General features: G+C 41.8%; 1 protein-coding gene across 1 annotated transcript in view; it reads left to right on the forward strand.

Annotated features, from left to right (window-relative positions):
* The window catches only part of stk3 (serine/threonine kinase 3 (STE20 homolog, yeast)), a 427,334-nt gene that overhangs the window by 248,995 nt on the left and 155,998 nt on the right, over window positions 1-22,341 (forward strand). Inside the window, exon 8 of the mRNA XM_080194726.1 lies at window positions 7,571-7,696. Coding sequence (XP_080050852.1) covers window positions 7,571-7,696 — 126 coding nt within the window. The remainder of the gene's footprint in view (window positions 1-7,570; window positions 7,697-22,341) is intronic.

Genomic DNA, 22,341 nt, shown 5'->3' on the forward strand with positions numbered 1-22,341 from the left:
GAATTTGCATCTATGATAAAAAGATTAATGTCATAAAATCTGAAATTGTTAAAGCAGCAGAGGAAAATTTGAGCTTATAGGTGGGTGGAATCTGGATGGTATTGAGGGGGAAGAATTGTATCAGCATGAGTGAATATTAATTTGGTGCAGTTTGGAAATCAGGATTCTAAACTGTTTGCCAGCTGTCATTCATTGTGGTATTTTTTGGCATATTGTATTCCCAGAAACAAACATTTGACAGTCGTATTAGTTATGATACATAGTTGTGATGGTCGAGTCTTGTGCAGAATAATGTGTGCATAACACAACATTAAGCGTAGTGAAATCTGTTGAGTTTTGAGCTCATTTAATTAAGCATAATTATTACAATCTTTTGAATGTTTCAGTTGGAGCCCTGATTATATAGAAATCATTTTGAATTACTTCCAGACTTTTTATAATTGAAAGTGTTTCACTGACAGTAAATCACGAGCTTGGAGCTTTGCGTGTTTTCAGTAGTCGGGTAGAAGAATCTCACTGCCACAGTGCCTGTTTAATTAATGTAGAAATTAAACCATTTATCTATTAGTTCAGAAAATGTTGCATGATGTCTGCTATCAGTGTGGGGTAAAATAGAACATAGAACATTACAGCACAGTACAGGCCCTTCGGCCCTCAATGTTGCGCCAGTGGAACCAATTTAATGACCCTCGCTAGAGAGGTAGTGCTTCATAGACTAATGGGACTGAAGGTGGACAAGTCCCCAGGACTGGATGGAATGCATCCTAGGGTTCTGAAAGAAATGGCAGAGGTGATAGTGGATGCCTTAGTAATTATTTACCAAAATTTGCTGGATTCTAGGGAAGTGCCAGAAGATTGGAAAATGGCTAATGTTACGCCATTGTTTAAAAAAGGTAGCAGACAAAAGGCAGGGAATTATAGGCCGGTTAGTTTAACATCTGTAGTTGGAAAAATGCTTGAATCCGTCATCAAAGAAGAAATAGCGAGGCACCTAGAAAAGAATGGTTTGATAGAGCAGACACAGCACGGATTTGTTAAGGGGAAGTCGTGTTTGACAAATTTATTATATTTCTATGAGGATGTGACTAGTGTGGTAGACAGAGGGGAACCGGTGGATGTGGTGTTTTTAGATTTCCAAAAGGCGTTTGATAAGGTGCCGCACAAAAGGTTGCTACAGAAGGTTAGGGTGCACAGAATTGGGGGTAAGGTGTTAGCGTGGATAGAGGATTGGCTGTCTAATAGGAAGCAGAGAGTTGGTATCAATGGGTGCGATTCTGGTTGGCGGTTGGTGACTAGTGGAGTGCCGCAGGGATCGGTGCTGGGGCCTCAGCTATTTACCATTTATATAGATGATCTGGAGGAGGGGGCTGAGTGTAGGGTGTCGAAATTTGCTGATGACATGAAGATGAGTGGTAAAGCAAATTGCGTGGAGGGTGTGGAAAGTCTGCAGAGGGATCTGGATAGGCTAAGCGAGTGGGCGAGGATCTGGCAGATGGAGTATAATGTCAGCAAGTGTGAGGTTATCCACTTTGGCAGAAATAATAGTAGGAGGGATTATTATTTAAAAGGCGAAAAGCTGCAGCATGCTACGGTGCAGAGGGACCTGGGGGTCCTTGTGCACGAGTCGCAAAAACCCAGTCTGCAGGTGCAGCAGGTGATCAAGAAGGCGGATGGAATAAAGAAGAACAAAGAACAGCCCAGCACGGGAAACAGGCCCCTCAGCCCAACGAGCCCGCGCCGCCACCTCAACAAAGCATTCTCCTACACCCACCCAATGTTGCCTTTATAGCAAGGGGGATAGAATATAAAAGTAGGGAGGTCTTGCTGCAACTGTACAAGGTACTGGTGAGGCCGCAGCTGGAGTACAGTGTGCAGTTTAGGTCGCTACACTTGCGGAAGGATATATTGGCCTTGGAGGGAGTGCAGAGGAGGTTCGCTTGGCTGATACTGGAGATGAGGGGGTTGGACTATGAAGAGAGACTAAATAGACTGGGTCTGTACTTATTTAGAAGGATGAGGGGAGATCTTATAGAGACGTATAAGATAATGAAGGGGATGGATAGGGTAGAGGTAGAGAGATTCTTCCCGCTTAGAAAGGATAGCAGGACTAGAGGCCACAGCCTCAAGATAAGCGGGGGGCAGTTTAGATCAGAGTTGAGGAGGAACTTCTTCACTCAAAGGGTGGTGAATCTCTGGAATTCTCTGCCCGTTGAAGTGGTGGAGACTACCTCACTAAATATATTTAAGTCACAGGTAGATAGGTTTCTGATAGACAGGGGAATTAGGGGTTATGGGGAGAAAGGGGGAAAGTGGAACTGATCCACTTCAGATCAGCCATGATCTTATTGAATGGCGGGGCAGGCTCCAAGGGCTAGATGGCCTAATCCTGCTCCTATTTCTTATGTTCTTATGTTGTTCTTATGACCCTCTAACCTAAACTATTCCAATATTATCCACATGCCTATCCAGTGACCATTTGAATGCCCTCAAAGTTGGCGAGTCCACAACTGCTGCAGGCAGGGCATTCCACGCCCTTACTACCCTCTGAGTAAAGAATCTACCTCTGACATTAGTCCTATATTTATCACCCCTTAATTTAAAGCTATGTCCCCTGGTGTTAGCCATCACCATCCGAGGAAAGAGGTTCTCACTGTCCACCCTATCCAATCCTCTGATCATCTTGTATGCCTCAATTAGGTCACCTCTTAACCTTCTTCTCTCCAACGAAAACAACCTCAAATCCCTCAGCCTTTCCTCATAAGACCTTCTCACCATACCAGGCAACATCCTGGTAAACCTCCTCTGCACCCTTTCCAATGCTTCCATGTGTCCTATAATGCGGTGACCAGAACAGTACGCAATACTCCAAGTGCAGCCGCACCAGAGTTTTGTACAGCTGCAACATGATCTCATGGCTCCGAAATTCAATCCCTGTACCAATAAAAGCTAACACACCGTACGCTTTCTTAACAACCTTATCAACCTGAGTGCTAACTTTCAGGGATCTATGCACATGTACACCAGGATATCTCTGCTCATCCACACTATCAAGAGTCCTCCCATTAGCCCAATCATCTGTAATCCTGTTACTCCTTCCAAAGTGAATCACCTCACATTTTTCCACATTAAACTCCATTTGCCACCTCTCTGGCTAGGGCCTAGCTCTGCAACTTATCTATGTCCCTCTGCAAACTGTAACATCCATCCTCACAGTCTACAACTCCTCCGACTTTAGTGTCATCCGCAAACTTACTTATCCATCCTTCTACATCCTCATCTAGGTCATTTATGAAAATGACAAACAGCAGTGGCCCCAAAACAGATCCCTGCGGTACACCACTAGTAACTGAACTCCAGGTTGAATGTTTCCCATCAACCACCACCCTCTGTCTTCTACCAGCTAGCCAATTCCTGATCCAAACCGCTAAATCACCCTCAATCCCATGCATCCGTATTTGCTGCAGTAGCTTACCATGGGGAACCTTATCAAACGCTTTGCTGAAATCCATATACACCACGTCAACTATTTTACCCTTATCCACCTCTTTGGTCACCTTCTCAAAGAACTCCATAAGGTTAGTGAGGCAACTCAATAAGGTTTGTGAGGCAGTTAGTGGCTTAGCAGTGGCAGGAGGTTAAAGATTCTTTTTTAAAATCTTTTAATCCACTTTGTCAAATTACCCTGCATCCCATGTGCATTTACCTTTTTTCATTTACAAGTCTGTCATGTGGGACCAAGTCAAAGGCTTTGCAGAAATCCATATAAATTACATCGACAGCACTACCCTTGTCTACACACCTGGTCACCTTCTCAAAACATTCAGTCAAATTTGTTAAGCATGACCTCTCTCCGATGAAGCCATGCTGACTATCTCTGATAACGTTTTGCTTCTCCAAGTGGAGATAGATGCTCTCCTTCAGAAGTTTCTCCAATAGTTTCCCCACCACTGAAGTCAGACTTACTGCTCAGTAGTTCCCCGGTTTATCTCTACAAGCCTTCTTAAATAGAGGAAACACATTAGCTGTTCTCCAGTCATCTGGCAACAATCTGTAACCCCCGTGACTTGCCTGGGTTTGCAAAACCTCACTTACTGTACTGTCTGGAGACAATACACATCTCTTTAAACTGTGATCAGTGCTCCTTCCACTCACATTATCAGCCACTTCAGGTCTTGAACAGCAGGTTAGGTGTAAGGATTCACATTCTAATCAGTAATCTCTAAACTGTCTGTGCTTTATATGCTCTGTCTGAGGCCAGAACTCTCCATTCACCTGACGAAGGGGCTAACCCGAAAGCTTGCGAGTATATTATCAAATAAATAGGTTGGACTAAAACCTGGTGTTGTCAGACTTTTTACTGTGTTTACACCAGTCCAACGCCAGCATACCCACATCATGACCTCTCCCATGACCAGAGAGGAATTGAAAATTTGGGTCTCCTCCCTTGCCTCCCACAGTAGCCTGGGCACAACTCATCCGGACTTGGACATTTATCCATTTTCAAGGCTGCCAACGCTTCCTTCTGTATGTCAGTTTGCTCAAGAAGCTTACATTCTCTCTCCCGAATTCCATACCATTGTCCTCATTCTCTTAGGTGAAGACAGATGTGAAGCATTCATTCAACACTCTGCCAGTGTCCTTTGGCTCCACCCACAGATTGCCCCCTTGGTCCCTAATAGGCCTTACTCTTTTCTTGGTTATCCTCTTCCCATTGATAAAATTAGATAATACCATGCGATTTTCTTTACTTTTACCAGCCAGAGCTTTCTCATATCCACTTTTTGTTTTCCTAATTGATTTCTTAAGCTCCATTCTACACTTTCTACACTTTACTAATGCCTCCACAGATTTGCTCGTCTTGAACTTTCTTTCTCTTCTCATCGTATCCTGAATATCTCTGGTCATCCATGGCTCTCTGGGCGTATTACTCCTTCCTATCACCCATGAGGAAATATGCTACGCTTGTATCATCTCATTTCTTTTTGAATGCCCCCCACTGCTCTTCTGTAGATTTCTCCATTTGTAGCTGTTCTCGGTCTACCTTAGCCAGCTCCTGCTTTATTATTAAAATCCACTGTCCCCAATCTGAAACTTCTTTTTTCAACTTGTCTATTTCCTTGTCCATAACAAGCTTAACTTATAATCTGAATATTAGTCTGATAATTACCTTAACTTTCCTGCCTGTTCCCCATAACCCTCAACTCCCTGGTCAATCAAAAATCTGTCAAACTCAACCCTGAATGATTCAGCCTCCAGTGCTCTTGGTGGAAGAGAGTTCCAAAGACCCTCTGAGAGTAATTCCTCAAAACTCTTCAATAGGAGACCCTTTATCTTTACACTGTGCTGCCTTGTTCTAAATTCTCCCATGGGGGGAAAGATCCTCTCAGTATCTGTCTTGTTAAAACCCCCTCAGAATCGTTTCTGTTTCAATAGGACCACCTCTCATTCTTCTAAAATCCATAGAAGATAGCATCGGCCCAACCTGCGCAACCTTTCCTCATGAGACAACTTCTTCATCTCAGAAATGTCGTGAACCTTCCCTCTTGCCTCCAGTGCAGTTATATCCTTCCTTATGCTGTGGTCTCACTCAATGCTCAAGAAGCTCAACACCATCCAAAACAAAGCAGTCCGCTACTCTTTCCACAAACATTCAATCCCTCCAGCATCAACAAATCGTGGCAACTGTGTACACCATCTACATGGTATATTGCAAGAACTCACCAAGGTTCCTTAGGCAGCATCTTTCAAACCCACAACCACTACCATCTAGAAGGATGAAAGCAGCAGACACCTGGGAACATCACCACTTGGAGGTTCCCCTCCAAATCACTCACCATCCTAACATGCAAATGTACTGCTGTTCCTTCATTGTTGCTGGATCAAAATCTTGGAATTCCCTCCCTAACAGCACTTTGGGTGTACCTACACCTCAGTAGTGGTTCAAGAAAGCAGCTCACAACCACTTTCTGAAGGGCAACTAGGGATGGGCAATAAATTCTGGTCTAACCAGGAAATCCCACATCCAGTAAATGAATGAAAAAAAACACTGGGCTACCTGTTTGGCCACCATTTAATGAATTCATGGCTAATCTGAATTATGGATATCTTTTGGATTTTTTTCCCTCCCATACTTGGAAGTATTTGTAAAAAAGAGGAAAAGAATGTCAGTACAGTAGAAAATAAGATGTTACAATTATCATCAAGAGTATTTGTGATCATGATATGGGACAGCCATTTTTATATGTTATCACCCATAATTAATACTGGTGAAACTATTCAGGAGCCTTTTGTTTCTCTCTTCCTTGTCTCTCCACTCCTCCAGAAAGCATTCTCGCCCGTAATGTGGTGAAGCATCATGATACAATTCTAACCTGAGCCAGCAGTCCTCTGCCACCTCATTAAAGAAGTTGTTCTTCATGCATACATCTGATTAATAGCTGTCGCAGTCCATTTTCGTGACACAACCAGTACGACTATGCCCTTACCAGGCAGCAATGCAGACCCAATTTCAAAAGGGATCAGATATTGAAATCAATTCAGAATCTATGCTGTCACTTCAAATAAGAACATAAGAAATAGGAGCAGGAGTAGGCCATCTAGCCCTTGGAGCCTGCCCCGCCATTCAATAAGATCATGGCTGATCTGAAGTGGCTCAGTTCCACTTTCCCGCTTTCTCCCCATAACCCTTAATCCCCTTGCCTACCAAAAACCTATCTACCCGCATCTTAAATATATTTAGCGAGGTAGCCTCCACCACTTCAACGGGCAGAGAATTCCAGAGATTCACCACCCTTTGAGTGAAGAAGTTCCTCCTCAACTCTGTTCTAAACTGCCCCCTCCTTATCTTGAGGCTGTGCCCTCTAGTCCTGCTGTCCTTTCTGAGTGGGAAGAACCTCTCCACCTCTACCCTATCCATCCCTTTCATCATCTTATATATCTCAATGAGATCCCCCCCTCATCCTTCTAAACTCTAACAAGTACAAGCCCAGTCTATTCAGCCTCTCCTCATAGCTCAGCCTTCTCAACTCCGGTATCAGCCTAGTGAACCTCCTCTGCACCCCCTCCAAGGCCAAAATATCCTTGCGCAAGTGCGGCGACCAAAACTGCACACAGTACTCCAGCTGTGGCCTCACCAGTGCCCTGTACAGTTGCAGCAAGACCTCCCTACTTTTATATTCAATCCCCCTCGCTATGAAGGCCAGCATCCCATTTGCCTTCCTGACCACCTGCTGCACCTGTAGGCTGGGTTTTTGCGACTTATGCACAAGGACCCCCAGGTCCCTCTGCACCGTAGCATGCTGCAGCTTTTCGCCCTGTAAGTAGTAGTCCTTCCTACTATTATTCCATTAAATGACCATGTAAAAAGCAAGTATTGGTCTACTACAGTATGTATTTACTTATTGAGCCAACAGGCAGCCACGGGATGCCTATTATTCACTATTATTTGTCTTTTTCAAGGAAAATTTACAGCAAGTGCTATGTCAATATGCACTTCATCAGATTGTTTGGAAGTGTTGAATGTTAATTGTGCTTGTTAATCAGTTTGCTACATTTCTTTCTCTTCCTGCAGCACAATTTCATTAAAAATGCAAAATCTGTGTCAATTCTGAGAGATTTAATCATTGAAGCAATGGAAATAAAAGCAAAAAGACACCAGGAACAGCAAAGAGAGCTTGAAGAAGAAGATGAGAACTCAGTGAGTGCGGCAATGACTTGTTCTAACTCTACTTTGTTTATTTAATTTCATTTACCACAGTACATTTGTGCAAGTATGACTTGATTGAGCTTATTCCCGAAAGCTATCATTTGAGCTAATTCAAAATATATATTTTATTTTTATTTAACTTTTATTTTTATTGGCTGAGTGAGTGGGCGAGGACCTAGCAGATGGAGTATAATGTTAGCAGATGTGAGGTTATCCACTTTGGTCGAATAATAGTAGGAGGGATTATTATTTAAAGAGCGAAAAACTGTAGCATGCTACAGTGCAGAGGGACCTGGGGGTCCTTGTGCACGAATCGGAAAAACCCAGTCTGCAGGTGCCGCAGGTGATCAAGAAGGTGAATGGAATGTTGGCCTTTATAGCAAGGGGGATAGAATATAAAAGCAGGGAGGTCTTGCTGCAACTATACAGGGCACTGGTGAGGCCACAACTGGAGTACTGTGTGTAGTTTTGGTCTCCGCATTTGCGAAAGGATATATTGGCCTTGGAGGGAGTACAGAGAAGGTTCACCAGGCTGATACCAGAGATGAGGGGGTTAGCTTATGAAGAGAGATTGGATAGATTGGGTCTGTACTTGTTAGAGTTTAGAAGGCTGAGGGGGGATCTTATAGAGACTTACAAGATAATGAAGGGGCTAGATAGGGTAGAGGTAGAGAGATTCTTCCTGCTTAGAAAGGATAGAAGAACTAGAGGGCACAGCCTCAAAATAAGGGGGGGGGGAGCAGTTTAGAACAGAGTTGAGGAGGAACTTCTTCACTCAAAGGGTGGTGAATCTCTGGAATTCTCTGCCCATTGAAGTGGTGGAGGCTACCTCGCTGAATATATTTAAGACACGAGTAGATAGATATCTGATAGATAAAGGAATTAAGGGTTATGGGGAGAAAGCGGGAAAGTGGAACTGATCCACTTCAGATCAGCCATGATCTTACTGAATGGTGGGGCAAGCTCCAAGGGCTAGATGGCCTACTCCTGCTCCTATTTCTTATGTTCTTAACATTGCTTTGGTATATCTCTGGTTTCCTTGCCCATTCATCTGGAGTCAAGGGGATAAATGGCTTGCACCCAGGAATCTTCTTCTATTCCATTCTATAATTGTTCATTAGTTAGCCTTGTGACTTCAAATGTTGCATCAATTTGAGTTCTTAAAAATTCATTTATGGGATATGGGCATTGCTGGCCAGGGTGTTTGGAAGTTCTGTCCATAGAACCATAGAATCCCTACAGTTAAAAAGAGGCCATTCAGCAGAGTCTGTTATAAAAGACGTGATAACAGAACAATCTGAAAGCAGTAATGGGATTGAATGAAGCAAATCATTCTTAATAAATCAATTTTATTTATTCATTTATTATAGCTCACTCAGTGCTACGCTGCTGGCCTCTCCAGCGGGAATAGGTCCCACCTACTGAACTTCAGTGTGATTCATGCTGAGACACTTTGCACTGCACAGAGTGTGGGTGATTGTTTTTGAAACTGCCACTGAGAAAACCAGAATGATTTACTCCAGTTTTCAAGTGAATTTAACACTTAGAATTTTTTTGGGAGAATCGTTCCCCCCAAGTTTTTCTTTTTGTGCAAAACCCACAACCCCTGACATAGTTAGGACACACACACACAATGGGTTCTACTTATAGTGCCAGCCCTGGTTATTGGTGCCATTGGTACTACATTGCTGCCAGCTGTCAGATTGGCTGAAGTCCTGTCTCCAGCTAATTAACTCTCCTCTGTAGAGCTGCTGTGATTGGTGGGGCTACATTCCCTCCTAACTATGGACTGGTGGGATGAAAAAGCCTGCCATGCAGAAAGTCCTTCCCATGAAAAAGTTATTAAAATTGTAAAACTGATTTGCATGTCAAAAGAAAAGCTTTTCCATCTTACCTTTTTCAATTCATTCGTGGGACATGGGTGTCGCTGGCTGGCCAGCATTTATTGTCCATCCCTAGTTGCCCTTGAGAAGGTGGTGGTGAGCCGCCTTCTTGAATCACTGCAGTCCATGTGCTATGGGTTGATTCACAGTGCCATTAGGGAGGGAATTCCAGGACTTGAACCAGCGACCTGGTGATTGGCTTAATTTTTAAATGAATAGATTTTATAGTTGCTTTGATTGAACAAACCAAAAATTTATCTTGCGCTTTTCTTAAAATGAATAATCACACAAAATCTCGAAATGTAAACAACTTTTAATTCAGTCATACTATGAGTGTCCAAAAGTAAATTCATTTAAAAGATACACTCAATAGCTAATTGAGAGCAGTTAATAAATGAATAGGTATAGCATCCTGAAATTATCGTTACACAGATGATGGGTAACTAAGGAGATGGGAATGCATTCTGACAAAATGGTATGTTTTGATAGCTGTCCTGCTCTGTTGAGGTAGTTGTGCAGGCTGTTTAAATTAAAAAATACAAGCAGTGTCCTACAGAAGGTTAATTCCAATATCAAAGTTTAAATGTTAGTTTAAGCATTACTACACGTGGTTGCTTTTTTCCCTTATGTATTTTGTGAGGTATGATCTGAATCTAATATCCAGTGTGAGCAACTGCACAGTATGGATCTATTGCCTGGCAGCTTGCAGGAACATTTTTAAGTATTTATACCACTGGACCCTCAAAGAGATGGACTGATAATTTCTGCTTTATCTGCCAATCTTGAGGTGTTCTGTGGGTTTACTTTGGGATAAGTGTATTTTCTGCCATTAAAGTTAAAGGTGATGGAACAAGACTGATACAAATAAGGAAACTACAAAATGGACAACAAGACTTATTGTCCTAATGATGTATTTTTTTTAACCCAGTGATACAATTGGGGAGACATTTGTAGCAGTGTTCTTCACCGGTGAAGGGCAGAGGGATTGAAGAATATGCTTGAGCATATGTTTAAGACAAAACAAGGAGTACTTTTTAAATACTGAAAATCTTGCTGGCAGACACTGATTGCCAAGGAGAGTTTCAGTGATTGAAAACAGCTGATGCAATTGTAAGCCATTTTCAACCATTAGAAATTAAAAGGTGGCACAGGAAACGACCTGAGGATTTTTTTTTAACAATAAATTTATGAAGTTTGGTGTACATTACTAATTGTGGGACCACCTATCCAAGCAATATCTTGAGTGCTACAAACATGCCAAATCAACAACAGTGGTTTACATCACAGTGATGAAGACGGCACTATTCCATTGTAAATCCTGTAGCTTAACTAGTGTATTAATAATTTGAGTCAGACTGTAGTTACTTTTACAGCATCCTGAATTTTATAAGGGAATCAAATGTACATCAGTAACATGATTATTACATGTCTGAGGTAGATTCTTTACTCAGAGAGTGGTTGGAGTGTGGAATAGAGTCCAAGCTGTGATAGTGGAGTCGGACACTTTAGGAACTTGCAAGCGGCTATTGGATAGGCACACAGGGCACTCCAGAATTATAGGGAGGGGAATAGATTGATCTTGGGATTGGACATAGCTTGGCACAGCATTGAGGGCCGAAGAGCCTGTACTGTGCTGTAATGTTCTATGTTCTAAGTTCTATCATCATTCTAGAAAGTATTTTTTTTTCTGGAAGTTCAGTGCACAAATATTCAATTTAAAATAAAGTCCAATGGAACAAATCATATTTGTCAAATAAAAAAATCCGTACATGATAGCCTTATTACTGAGGTTTCTAACATTATTTCTGTTAGCTTGTCTTTTAAGTATATGAAATGTAAAATCAAATAAAATCAATGGGTGGCACGGTGTACAGTGGTTAGCACAGCTGCCTCACAACGCCAGGGACCCAGGTTTTATTCCCGATTTGGGTCATTGTCTGTGTGGGGTTTGCACGTTCTCCCGTGTCTGCATGGGTTTCCTCTGGGAGTTCCGATTTCTTCCCACTCTCTGAAAGGTGTGCTGGTTAGGTGTATCAGTCATGCTAAATTCTCCCTCAGTGTACCCGAACGGGCGCCGGAGATTTTCACAGTAACTTTATTGCAGTGTTAATGTAAACCTACTTGTGACACTAATAAATTAACATTAACTTAATATGGCATTTTGAAGGAAAAAATAATGAGATGAATGAGTGGGCCAGTAGTTCTAGCAGTAATGCTTTGTTCTCCTTGAATCACATCTTTGACTGGTATGTGCACATCTTGCCAGTTTTTAGATTTGCTGCTGGATAAAACGCTGCAAGCAATTGATTGCTTCATCTCAGTGAAGTTTGCCAAGTATGTTTTCCATTATGTCCAGCAACTAATGCCACATTATGAATCTAGCTTGTGGAGCTTTTACTTATAGGTAAAATATAGCCATGCCTTCCATACTGTACACATGCACATTGGTAAATTCTCTAGTTTGAGATTGATGAACAAGCAATAGTACAACCGAGTGCCTCAGCTCCTTGAATGATACATGCAATTCTTCCTACATGAGCGCATGAGACCCCTTCTTGAATCTGGATGTGTTCAGGAGGGCTGTGATATTGTGGGACAAAAGTCCCTCCTTGACTTTCTACCATTTTCCTGAGGCCAGTTAGAGAGCATGCCTTTCCAACCTCACTCCTTTTAATAAAGTAATTTAGATCATTGTGTACTCATTAAGAACCCATTCCCCAATAAGTTTCCAATTTTCAGTTTAGCAGCTGTTGGGAATCAGAGCAGTTCAGTGGAGTGCGTGGACAGGGTTGGCTGCCAGCCTGTGTGAGGAGATGCAGTTCAAAGTGGCAGCATGGAGATTGCACATGGCAGAAGGGTCTTTTTTTTTTAAATAAAAAATGACTGGTTTTAAAAATGCATTACTAGCATTCGCGGCCTCCTGCTGTCCTCCAAAATGTGGGAAATTTGAACTTTGACATCTTCCCACCTAAAACATTAATGTTTGGGGCAAAATATGGCTCTGATGTCCCACCTCAATTCCTGCATGCTGGCCACTAATTGGATGTGGAGATGCTGGCATTGGACTGGGGTAAACACAGTAAGAAGTCTCACAACACCAGGTTAAAGTCCAACAGGTTTATTTGATAGCAAAATTGGATGGCAGATCTATCTCTAGAGTCATCAAGGCCTGCTTTCTGAGAGGCTAGCAACAGACATGGATTTGTGACTCCTGGAATTTAATCTTTGATTTTGATTTGATTTATTATTTTCGCATGTATTGGTATACAGTGAAAAATATTGTTTCTTGTGTGCTATACAAAGCATACCTTCCATAGAGAAGAAGAGGAGAGAGTACAGAATGTAGTGTGATAGTCATAGCTAGGGTGTAGAGAAAGATCAACTTAGTGTGAAGCAGGTTGATTCAAAATTTTGATGGCAGCAGGGAAGAAACAGTTCTTGAGTCGGCTGGTACATGTCCTCAGACTTTTGTATCTTTTTCCCGATAGAAGATGCTGGTAGAGAGAATGCCCAGGGTGCGTGAAGTCCTTGATTATGCTGGCTTGCTTTCCAAGGAAGCAGGAAGTGTCAGTGGTAGGAAGCTGGTTTGTGTGATAGACTGGACTTTGTTGACGACCCAATCTGCTTCCCCATTCCTGCTTCCAAGGAAAAAATCCATCCCCTGGTCTTCTTTGCCTATGTTAACTTGCCAGTCAAAGATTGACATTCTCTCATATCACATGCGACAACTTGTGCAAAATGCTTTCTTATCAAACCAGTGAGATAACAATGTTTTCAGAGCAGAAACTCTCCAGCGGTGAGGTATATTCTGCTCAATTGTCACACAATTGGAAATGTTATCAAAGAAGATACTTACAGAATCAATGAATGGTTATAAACACAGGTGGCGATGAGTAAATTTCCAGCTGGGAGCATGGCTGTCTGGATTGCACATTATTTTCTCACTATTTAATTTCCAATTTCCAATTTCGGTGAGTAAGGCTCCTTGTCAGGGGTACAAAGTCAGAAAATTACTCCCCAATGTTTTTCTCTGTCCTACAACATTTGTCCTGCTCTAGAACTGCAGCGTAGAAGCAAGATTTGGTGCAGTGCTTGCTCTTCTCTGATTTAATGAAGCAAGTCTCCAATGATGTGATTACAAACAGTAAGAAGTCTCACAACACCAGGTTTAAGGACTAGAGGGCACAGCCTCAAGATAAAGGGGGGGCGGTTTAGAACGGAGTTGAGGAGGAACTTCTTCACTCAAAGGGTGGTGAATCTCTGGAATTCTCTGCCCATTGAGGTGGTGGAGGCTGCTTCGCTAAATATTTTTAAGACGCGGGTTGATGGGTTTTTGATAAGCGAGGGGATTAAGGGTTATGGGGAGAGGGCGGGAATGTGGAGCTGAGACACGACAGATCAGCCATGATCTTATTGAATGGCGGGGCAGGCTCGAAGGGCTAGATGGCCTGCTCCTGCTCCTATTTCTTATGTTCTTAAGTCCAACTGATTTATTTGATAGTAAACTCACAAGCTTGTTTACCCCAGTCCAACGCCGGCATCTCCACGTCGTGATTACAAACAGCAGATCGTGAGCAGCTTTCTTATCCATGCTTCACATGGATGAGTCCAACACACAATGTATTTTTCAGTCAATTTATAGCAACAATTTTTAAAGGTTAAATAGTGTTAGTAAGCGACAGTGTTAATTTTGTACCATGTCATGTTGGCATTTGTGTCATGGAACATATGAGTGAAGCATACTTAAAGGAGGTTGGGTAGAAAGAAGGTGGGGCACCGCAGTACAGGATGTAGAACAAGAGGAATGAAGATACTGTACAAATACTTTGAGTCACATTATCCTTAATAAACCATTGATGGCTGATTAATTTGTTAAAGATGCCTCATTCTAAGAAAAAAACTGTCATACTTTTGTATTTTAGTTGTAACACTGTACTTACAAGTGTTTCAATTATTAGTTGAAAACTTTAACTGGATAGGCATACATGTTCCCCTTACGCAGACTTCACTTTGATTACTTGGATCTTGCTAGCAACAGAACAATTAACTGTTGATTGCATAGCTTGCTACTGTATGCACATATTGCTCATCTGGACAGAGATAGAGCATCACTGAAGACAGCTAGTAAATTTTTAAGTCTCAGTAAATAACTGGCTGTCCTTTTAACAAAATCACTTCGGGTCCTTTGTACATGGAGGTTACTCCTCACCTCCCACACCCAGATTCTACAATGTTGCAATAGCAAGCTGCGTCAAATAGACTCATCTGATGTATAATTGAACCAAAAGCCGAACTCCTTCCTGAGGGAAAGATCTATGAATTAAATAGCCGTGACAGGAAGGGGGAGGGGGTAGGTGGAGGTGGGGTGGAGGAGATACATCTTAATCATAGAATCCTATGGTGCAGAAGGAGGCCATTCGACCTATCGAGTCTGCACTGACCGCAATCCCACCCAGACTGTATCTCCATAACCCCATGCATTTACCCTAGCTAGTCCCCTTGACACTAAGGGGCAATTTAGCACGGCCAAGTTCCTTGGAGTTGCTTTGGAGAAGTGTTTTGTACAATGTGGCCATTGGCTTACCATAGCATGTATCCTCTGATATAATCCTTGGTCTATAAAGGCTTCAGGACAGAAGCCATTTCAGTCACCACTTGGAGCAGAGTTGCTTCCAGTTAAACTTTTTCAATGCATTTTTGAGTTAACAGTCTAATTTTCTTCATTATCAGTTAGAATTCAAAACTGGACAGGTTATGCGAGAGTTAATATAAGTGGAAAAGTACCTATAACTTGTACAAGTATTTCACTGTCGCACTGAGTTTTTTGAACAGTTCCTCCTCTACTGCCCTCTAGTGTTGATGACAATCAATAGTCAAATTCGAAGAAAGCATCCCTGTTGGGAGTTACACTTACATGAAAAATAGACAGTGATTAATTATTTTTGTATTATTCATTATTGTTTCTAAATCCTTGGACAGAGATTTGGATCAAATTTGAAAAATGATCGGAGTAGTAACTAAGAATGCTACTTTGGGGAATAATTTCCTTCTGAAATATTTCTATCACAACTATTGCCAACTTTTTAATGTTTTATTGGGTTGCCAAGTTTTGAAACTATTGCACTGAGACATTTATTATTTATGTGAACCCTCTTCTGAAGTTTATCATACATGAAGTTGAAACCCTATTGTAAGGAGGGGCTGTTAAGTGATAGATGAGCATCTGTGGAATTCTTTCAGCAGCTAAATTAAACTATTATTATCAAAGCTGTGAACCTAAAAGTGAGAAACCTCTGTGATAACAACGTTTGTGAAAAGCTTTTAAGGAGTAAAGTATAAGAAGATAAGCTTGTTTAAATTGCTCCTGGTTTCTCCCATATTTCAATCGGTTGAAAAATGATTCCAATGCCCTCTAATTTAAAAAATTTGAAAACCACAGGACTTTCTTTTTGTATTTTTTTGCTTTGGTGAGGCGAGTCTATTGAGTTGTCGGCTGAATCTCTCGATGCAACTTTGGACAGAGGGGAAGGGTGGAAGGGAATGTGTTGACGTTGTCAGGCTTGTTTTGCTTAAACCACATCTGATAACAGACTGATACTATGAGAAAGAAAAGTTTCACCACTCAATGTGTCCCATCCTTCTGGAGGGAGCCAGGAAACATAATAATAATCAGGTTTTCAGAAGGAAATAATGAGGGAAAAATGGGATTAACCATTGCCATATGCCTATGTATGTAGCACTGGGAATTGAGAATTCTGATTGAATGACAAGAGCATCAGGTCAAGTTCTTCAACTCACATCTGTCTATTTTCATTTCCCATGAAACGTTCTGGTGGAAGTTTATTGTTTCTGTTTATCACCCTTTCTGTAAAAGCTCAGCAAGTTAGTTTGAGATCTTCCCTTGTTGCTCTTGTTATTGTGTCTGTTTCATATAAAGACCATAATACATTCTCATCCAGAGTTACTGTTAATTATGATTCAAATTATATGCCCTCCTTTATGGTGAGTTTGGTAGTGGGAAGGTATTTTATTGAATGGGAGGGTGGCAACTGGGGACTCTGCCACCTTCGCAATTCCACCCTGATGAACTTCATGATGGGAAGACATGTGGAAGGCTTTCATGCTCCGCTAGCAATAGAGGCCTTTAAGTAAACAATTATTCTGCCTGATCAATGGACACAGCATTGGGAAGAAGGGTACCCATTGCTCCTACTGCCGATCCCCTTCCTGCCATTACTCACTTGTGCATATGTCCTACTTTAATCCAAGGTCTGAGGTGGATGTGCCAGTAGCTGCAGTTTCCCCACTCCCGAGAAAGAAGAGCTCTGGCCTCTGATTGGCTGGAACCTCTGCCTCCCTGAGGTCCTTGCCTCTGGGAAAGGACTGTTAATTAGCTGAGTGGCACAAGATATGACAGGCCTTCCCAAAAGAGGCGATGCAGGGCCTTGCTGGCTCTTCAGCTGATGCCAAGAACACTGTGGCTGCATAAGATTTTGCCCTTTATTATGCACTTGAAAATACAATCTGAAAGTAGTCAAGAAGGATGGGATAAAGCTTCGTAGCTAATAAATGGTAAGCAGCGCAATCCTGGTCATACATGTCTCCCACCAGTGTTCACTAATGTGAATCCTGTATATGAACTGAAAATCATTTATCTGCTTTGACAATGTCTACCAAATAAATTACACAATGAGGAAGCCAAGATTTTACCAGTTTACTATCAAAACAATCTTAGCAAGTTGCATAGGAGCCAACATAATTAATTCAGTGTCAATTACGAACACCTTCCACTTTGGTGGCAAAAACAGGAAGGAAGATTATTATCTGAATGGTAGCAGTTTAGGAAAAAGGGAAGTGCAGTGTGACTTGGGTGCCATAGTGGAACAGTTGCTGAAGGTTGGCATGCAGGTTCAGCAGCGGTGAGGAAAACTAATGGCATGCTGACCTTCATAGCAAGAGGATTTGAGTATTGGGGTGAGGATATCTTGCTGCAGTTATACACGTCTTGGCGAGGCCACACCTTGAGTATTGCATGCAGTTTTGGTCTCCTAGCCTGGGGAAGGACATTCTTGCACTGAGGGAATCCAGTGATGGTTGACCAGATTGATTCTTGGAATGGCAGTACTGGCATATGAAGACGGACTGGATCGACTGGGCTTGTACTCACTGGAATTTAGAAGAATGAGAGGGGATCTCAGAGAAATATATAAAATCCTCATGGGAGTGGACAGGCTGGATGTGGGAAGAATGTTCCTGATATTGAGGAAGTCCAGAACTAGAGGATCACAGTCTAAGAATAAGGAGAAAGCTATGCAGGACTGAGATGAGGAAGAACTTCTTCACTCAGAGAGTTGAGAATCTGTGGAATTCTCGACCACAGAAAGCTGTTGGAGTCAGTTTGTTAGATATGTTCAAGAGGGAGCTGGACGTGGCCATTGTGACTAAAGGGATCAAGGATTATGGAGAGAAAGCAGGAGTGATACTGAAAGTGCATGACCAACCATGATCATAGTGAATGGTGTTGCAGGCACGAAGGGCTGAATAGCCTACTGCAGCACCTATTTTCTATGTTTCTAAAAATGAGGCCCCCCATGTATAATATAAGTCTGAAACACAACAAGATTGTGGTATAACTCTGAAACTGAAGTGAATGACCTGTCTCAATAGTTGGAAGCACTGTGTCTGAGCATCTGCTGTGAAATATGTTAATTAGCAATGTGTCTGCAATAATATTCTTACGTCAAGAGAAGATAAAAGAACTTTAGAATTTTTCTCTAATTTTCAGTTGTGGAAAAAAAAATGAGTTTCTACCTGTTGAAAAGGCAGAAGCTGCAAAAGAATTACTTTTTTAAAAAAATAGTTGAAGTGAAGAACAGAAGATGCTGGAAATACTCAGAGCATCTATGGAGAGAGAAAAAAGTCGGAAAATCTTTTTATTCTTCCACGGAATGTGAGCATCATTAGTAAGACCAGCATTTGTTGTCCATCTATAATTGCCCTAAACTGAGTGAATTACATGGGCATTTTCGAGGGGAGTTCAGAGTCAAGCACATTGCTGTGGACCTGGACCTGCAATCACATATAGGCGAGACCAAGTATGGGCAGTAGATTTTCTTCCCTAAAGGGCATTAGTGAATCGGATGGGTTATTAACAACAATCGACCTCCTTCCATACCTTACCCTCAATACCACCAAAATTCCAAAGCTCTATCGAATTTAAGCCCAGTGTTCAAATTCTCAATTGTATAAAACTCTGTCGTCTACATCCATTTCTTTAAAAGCGTGTTTAAATGCCACTCTTTACCAGTCACCGTTTTCTTTCTGACCTCCATTGGCTCCACCTGCCCTAACACTGGTTTCAAGATACTCATCTTCATTTTCAAACCTTAATGGACTCACCTCATCTTATTTCTGCAGCCTTCTGCAATGAATTGTTCTAATTTGTGCCTTCTGCTCTTTTTTAATTCAAACTATGGTCTTTTCATCCTCCAGTTTTGGTGCATAACTTTTTAGCCACCACAACCTTGGAATCTTCTGAAAGTCCTCTGTCTTACTATATCTTTGTACAATTTTAAAAGTTTGTTCAGAATCCCTCTCTTTACTATGCCTCTTATTGTCTGCTACCTGCAGACATGAGTAAGTTTCTGAGTGTTTAAGTGACAAGTACCTAGGAATGTAAAACAACCAGTGATACAGAATTGAGTACAGTTGGTTCAAGTTGCTGTGAACATTGGTGCTTGTGTCTTTTATAATAGCCTCTGATCATCTTTTAGGTAATTATCAAACTTTATATTAGCTCACGATATTTTAGTGATGTAGAGTAGCTTTTTTTGTTATTTATGTGGAGTCTGAATATTAGATACTTGTCTATTTTTTGTTATTGATGAGCAGAATTCTGATAATGAATTAGCGACCTATTTTAAATCACATTTTATATGGGAAAAATAATAAGGTGTAGTGTAATACAGACTGTTGCTTCACTATTGGCTTATTTTGTTCGGTTGACCTAAGTTCTGTTACTTCACGCTGACTTGGCTGAGTCACGTTGTAGTTTTCATTGGTGCATAGCAAACTAATTGACCGACAGGCCTTAATAGCAGTTGAGGATCAGTGGGGATTTCAGCAGCAATTAGAGTGCCAGGGTGATTTAGCAGATGTTTGAGTATTTTACTTTCACTGCTGATTTATGGAGTCAGCTCAGTTGGCTATTCTGAATGACAAGGCAGGCATTTCATTGAGTTTGTTCATGTGGGTGGGATTGATCACATTCTGCACTGATGGCACGGTAAAAATCTAAACTGAGTGAACTTGGACTTTTTTGTAAATAATTGATAAATTTGGTAATTTGCAAACTGTAGAAAATAACACTCTGCATGAAAACAGGTCCAGTTCAGAATCTTAGTCTGACAGGATATGCAGGGAAGAATTCTGCTCAATTACATGTGGTGAAATTGCAAACATGTTCTTTTTGGATGCTTATTATTTTTCTTGCTGAATGGATATGATAGTGGAACAGGTAACTATTATGTTGAACTACCACATAAAACATGGATGAAATCTCTGCCTTTTCTTCACTTATGTGATTCACATCTCAAAACCATTGATCAGAAGTAGCATGTTAAGAAACAACCAGTGTCGGATCCTACCGATGGTGATCAGGGAACTGAAAGTCCCGTGGGATCCTTATAGTGCATCCCTGCACAAAGTATGTTAACCAGAATTATTTACTCAAGTCTCTGGAATTCACCTTGTGGTGGCACAGTGGCATAGTGGTTAACACTGTTGCCTCACAGCGCCAGGGATTCGGGTTCGATTTCCGGCTTAGGTCACTGTCTGTGCAGTGTCTGCACACTCTACCTGTGTCTGCGTGGGTTTCCTCTGGGTGCACCTAACTAGTAATCTTTTGGATTGTGGGAGAAAATCCACGTGGACACCATGCATCGGCCATGCTGAATTCGTCGGAGTGTGGCACTAGGCGATTTCATTGTAACTTCATGGCAGTGTTAATGTAAGCCTACTTGTAATAAATAAACTTGAAACTTGAACCTAACTTGACTCAAAGTCAAGAATACAACCAACTGAGTCACAACTCAGACTTTGCAATTGTGTACTGGTGTCTTGCCTCTTTTAATGAAATGAGACATAAGAATATTCCCAGTGTCTGTCACCCACATCGTCTCATATGTGGTACAATTGCTGCATGCAATTCCTGAGTAACTGCAACAAGCTGCTGATTATTGGCCTCTCGTGCCACTTCTCGCAAGTTGCAATTTTGATTTGATTTATTATTGTCACATGTATTAATACACATGTATTAATATACATGTCCTTTCATAATTCAGTATTGCAATTTTTTTTTGGCTGATCTCATCCATCGTCCTGTACACTCAGCTCATCTAAAACCTGGTCAGTATTACCCCAGCAGTTTCCACATTCAAAAGATCATCCTCAGCCATTTCTATCACCATGATACCACCAGCAAGCATGTCTTCCCCTCTCACAGCATTCTGAAAGGATCATTTCTTTTGCAAAATCCTGGTCCAGTCCTCAACCATCCCCAGTGTGTCGTCCATTATTCAAACAATGCAATTGCAAGCAATACCTGTTCATTTACCTCTTCTCACAGAGCAAGCCTCCTTCCAGGTGAATTACTTGATTTAGATCAAAGAATAATACAGCAGAGGAACAGGCTCTTCGGCCCTCCGAGCCTGCACCGATCATGATGCCTGCCTAACTTGAAACCATATGCACTTATGGAGTCCTTATCCTTCCATTCCCATCCTATTCATGTATTTGCCTAGTTGCCCCTTAAATGCCACTATCTGCCAGCTCCCACCACCTCCCTGTGCAGCGTGTTCCAGACATTCACTATCCTCTGTGTAAATAGATAAAAGTTGCCTCGCGCATCTCCTCTAAACTTTTCCCCTTGCACCTTAAACCTATACCCCCTACTTTTCTACCCTAGGAAAGAGCATCTGGCTATCCACTCTGTCCATGCCACAAATAATCTTGTAAATCTCTATCAGCTCACCCATCAACCTCCATTGTTCCAGTGAGAACAAACCGAGTTTATCCAACCTCTCCTCATAGCTAATACTCTTCAGACCAGGCAACATCCTAGTAAACCTCTTCTGTATCCTCTCCAAAGCATCTTCATTCTTCTGATATTATGGTGACCAGAATTGTACACAGTATTTTAAATGAGGCCTAAATAAGGTTCTGTACAGCTGCATGACTTGCCAATTTTTATACTCAGTGCCCTGACTGATGAAGTCAAGCATGCCGTATGTCTTCTTGACTACCTTATCCATCTGCGTTGCCACTTTCAGTGATTAGTGGACATGTATGCCCATATCTGTCTGCTTGTCAGTACTCCTAAGGGCTCTACCATTTTCTGTATAATTCCTACATGCACAGGGACAATGTGCAGACTCCACATAGACAATGACCCAAGCTGGTCCAAAATTCATTATCTCACATGGGTGGCAAGGTGGTGCAGTGGTTAGCACTGCTGCCTCACAGCTCCAGGGACCTGGGTTCTATTCCCGGCTTTGGTCACTGTCTGCATGGAGTCTGCATGTTGTCCCCGTGTCTGTGTGGGTTTCCTTTGGGTGCTCCGGTTTCCTCCCATACTTCAAAAACATACGGTTTAGGAGCATTGGCCGTGCTAAATTGCCGCTTAGTGTCCCGGGATGCATAGCTTAGAAGGTTTAGTGGGTAAATACATGAGTTACAGGGATAGGACCTGGGAGG

The sequence above is a fragment of the Carcharhinus amblyrhynchos genome, chromosome 8, assembly GCF_965287045.1.
Source record: "Carcharhinus amblyrhynchos chromosome 8, sCarAmb.v2.hapA, whole genome shotgun sequence".
Lineage (NCBI taxonomy): Eukaryota > Metazoa > Chordata > Chondrichthyes > Carcharhiniformes > Carcharhinidae > Carcharhinus > Carcharhinus amblyrhynchos.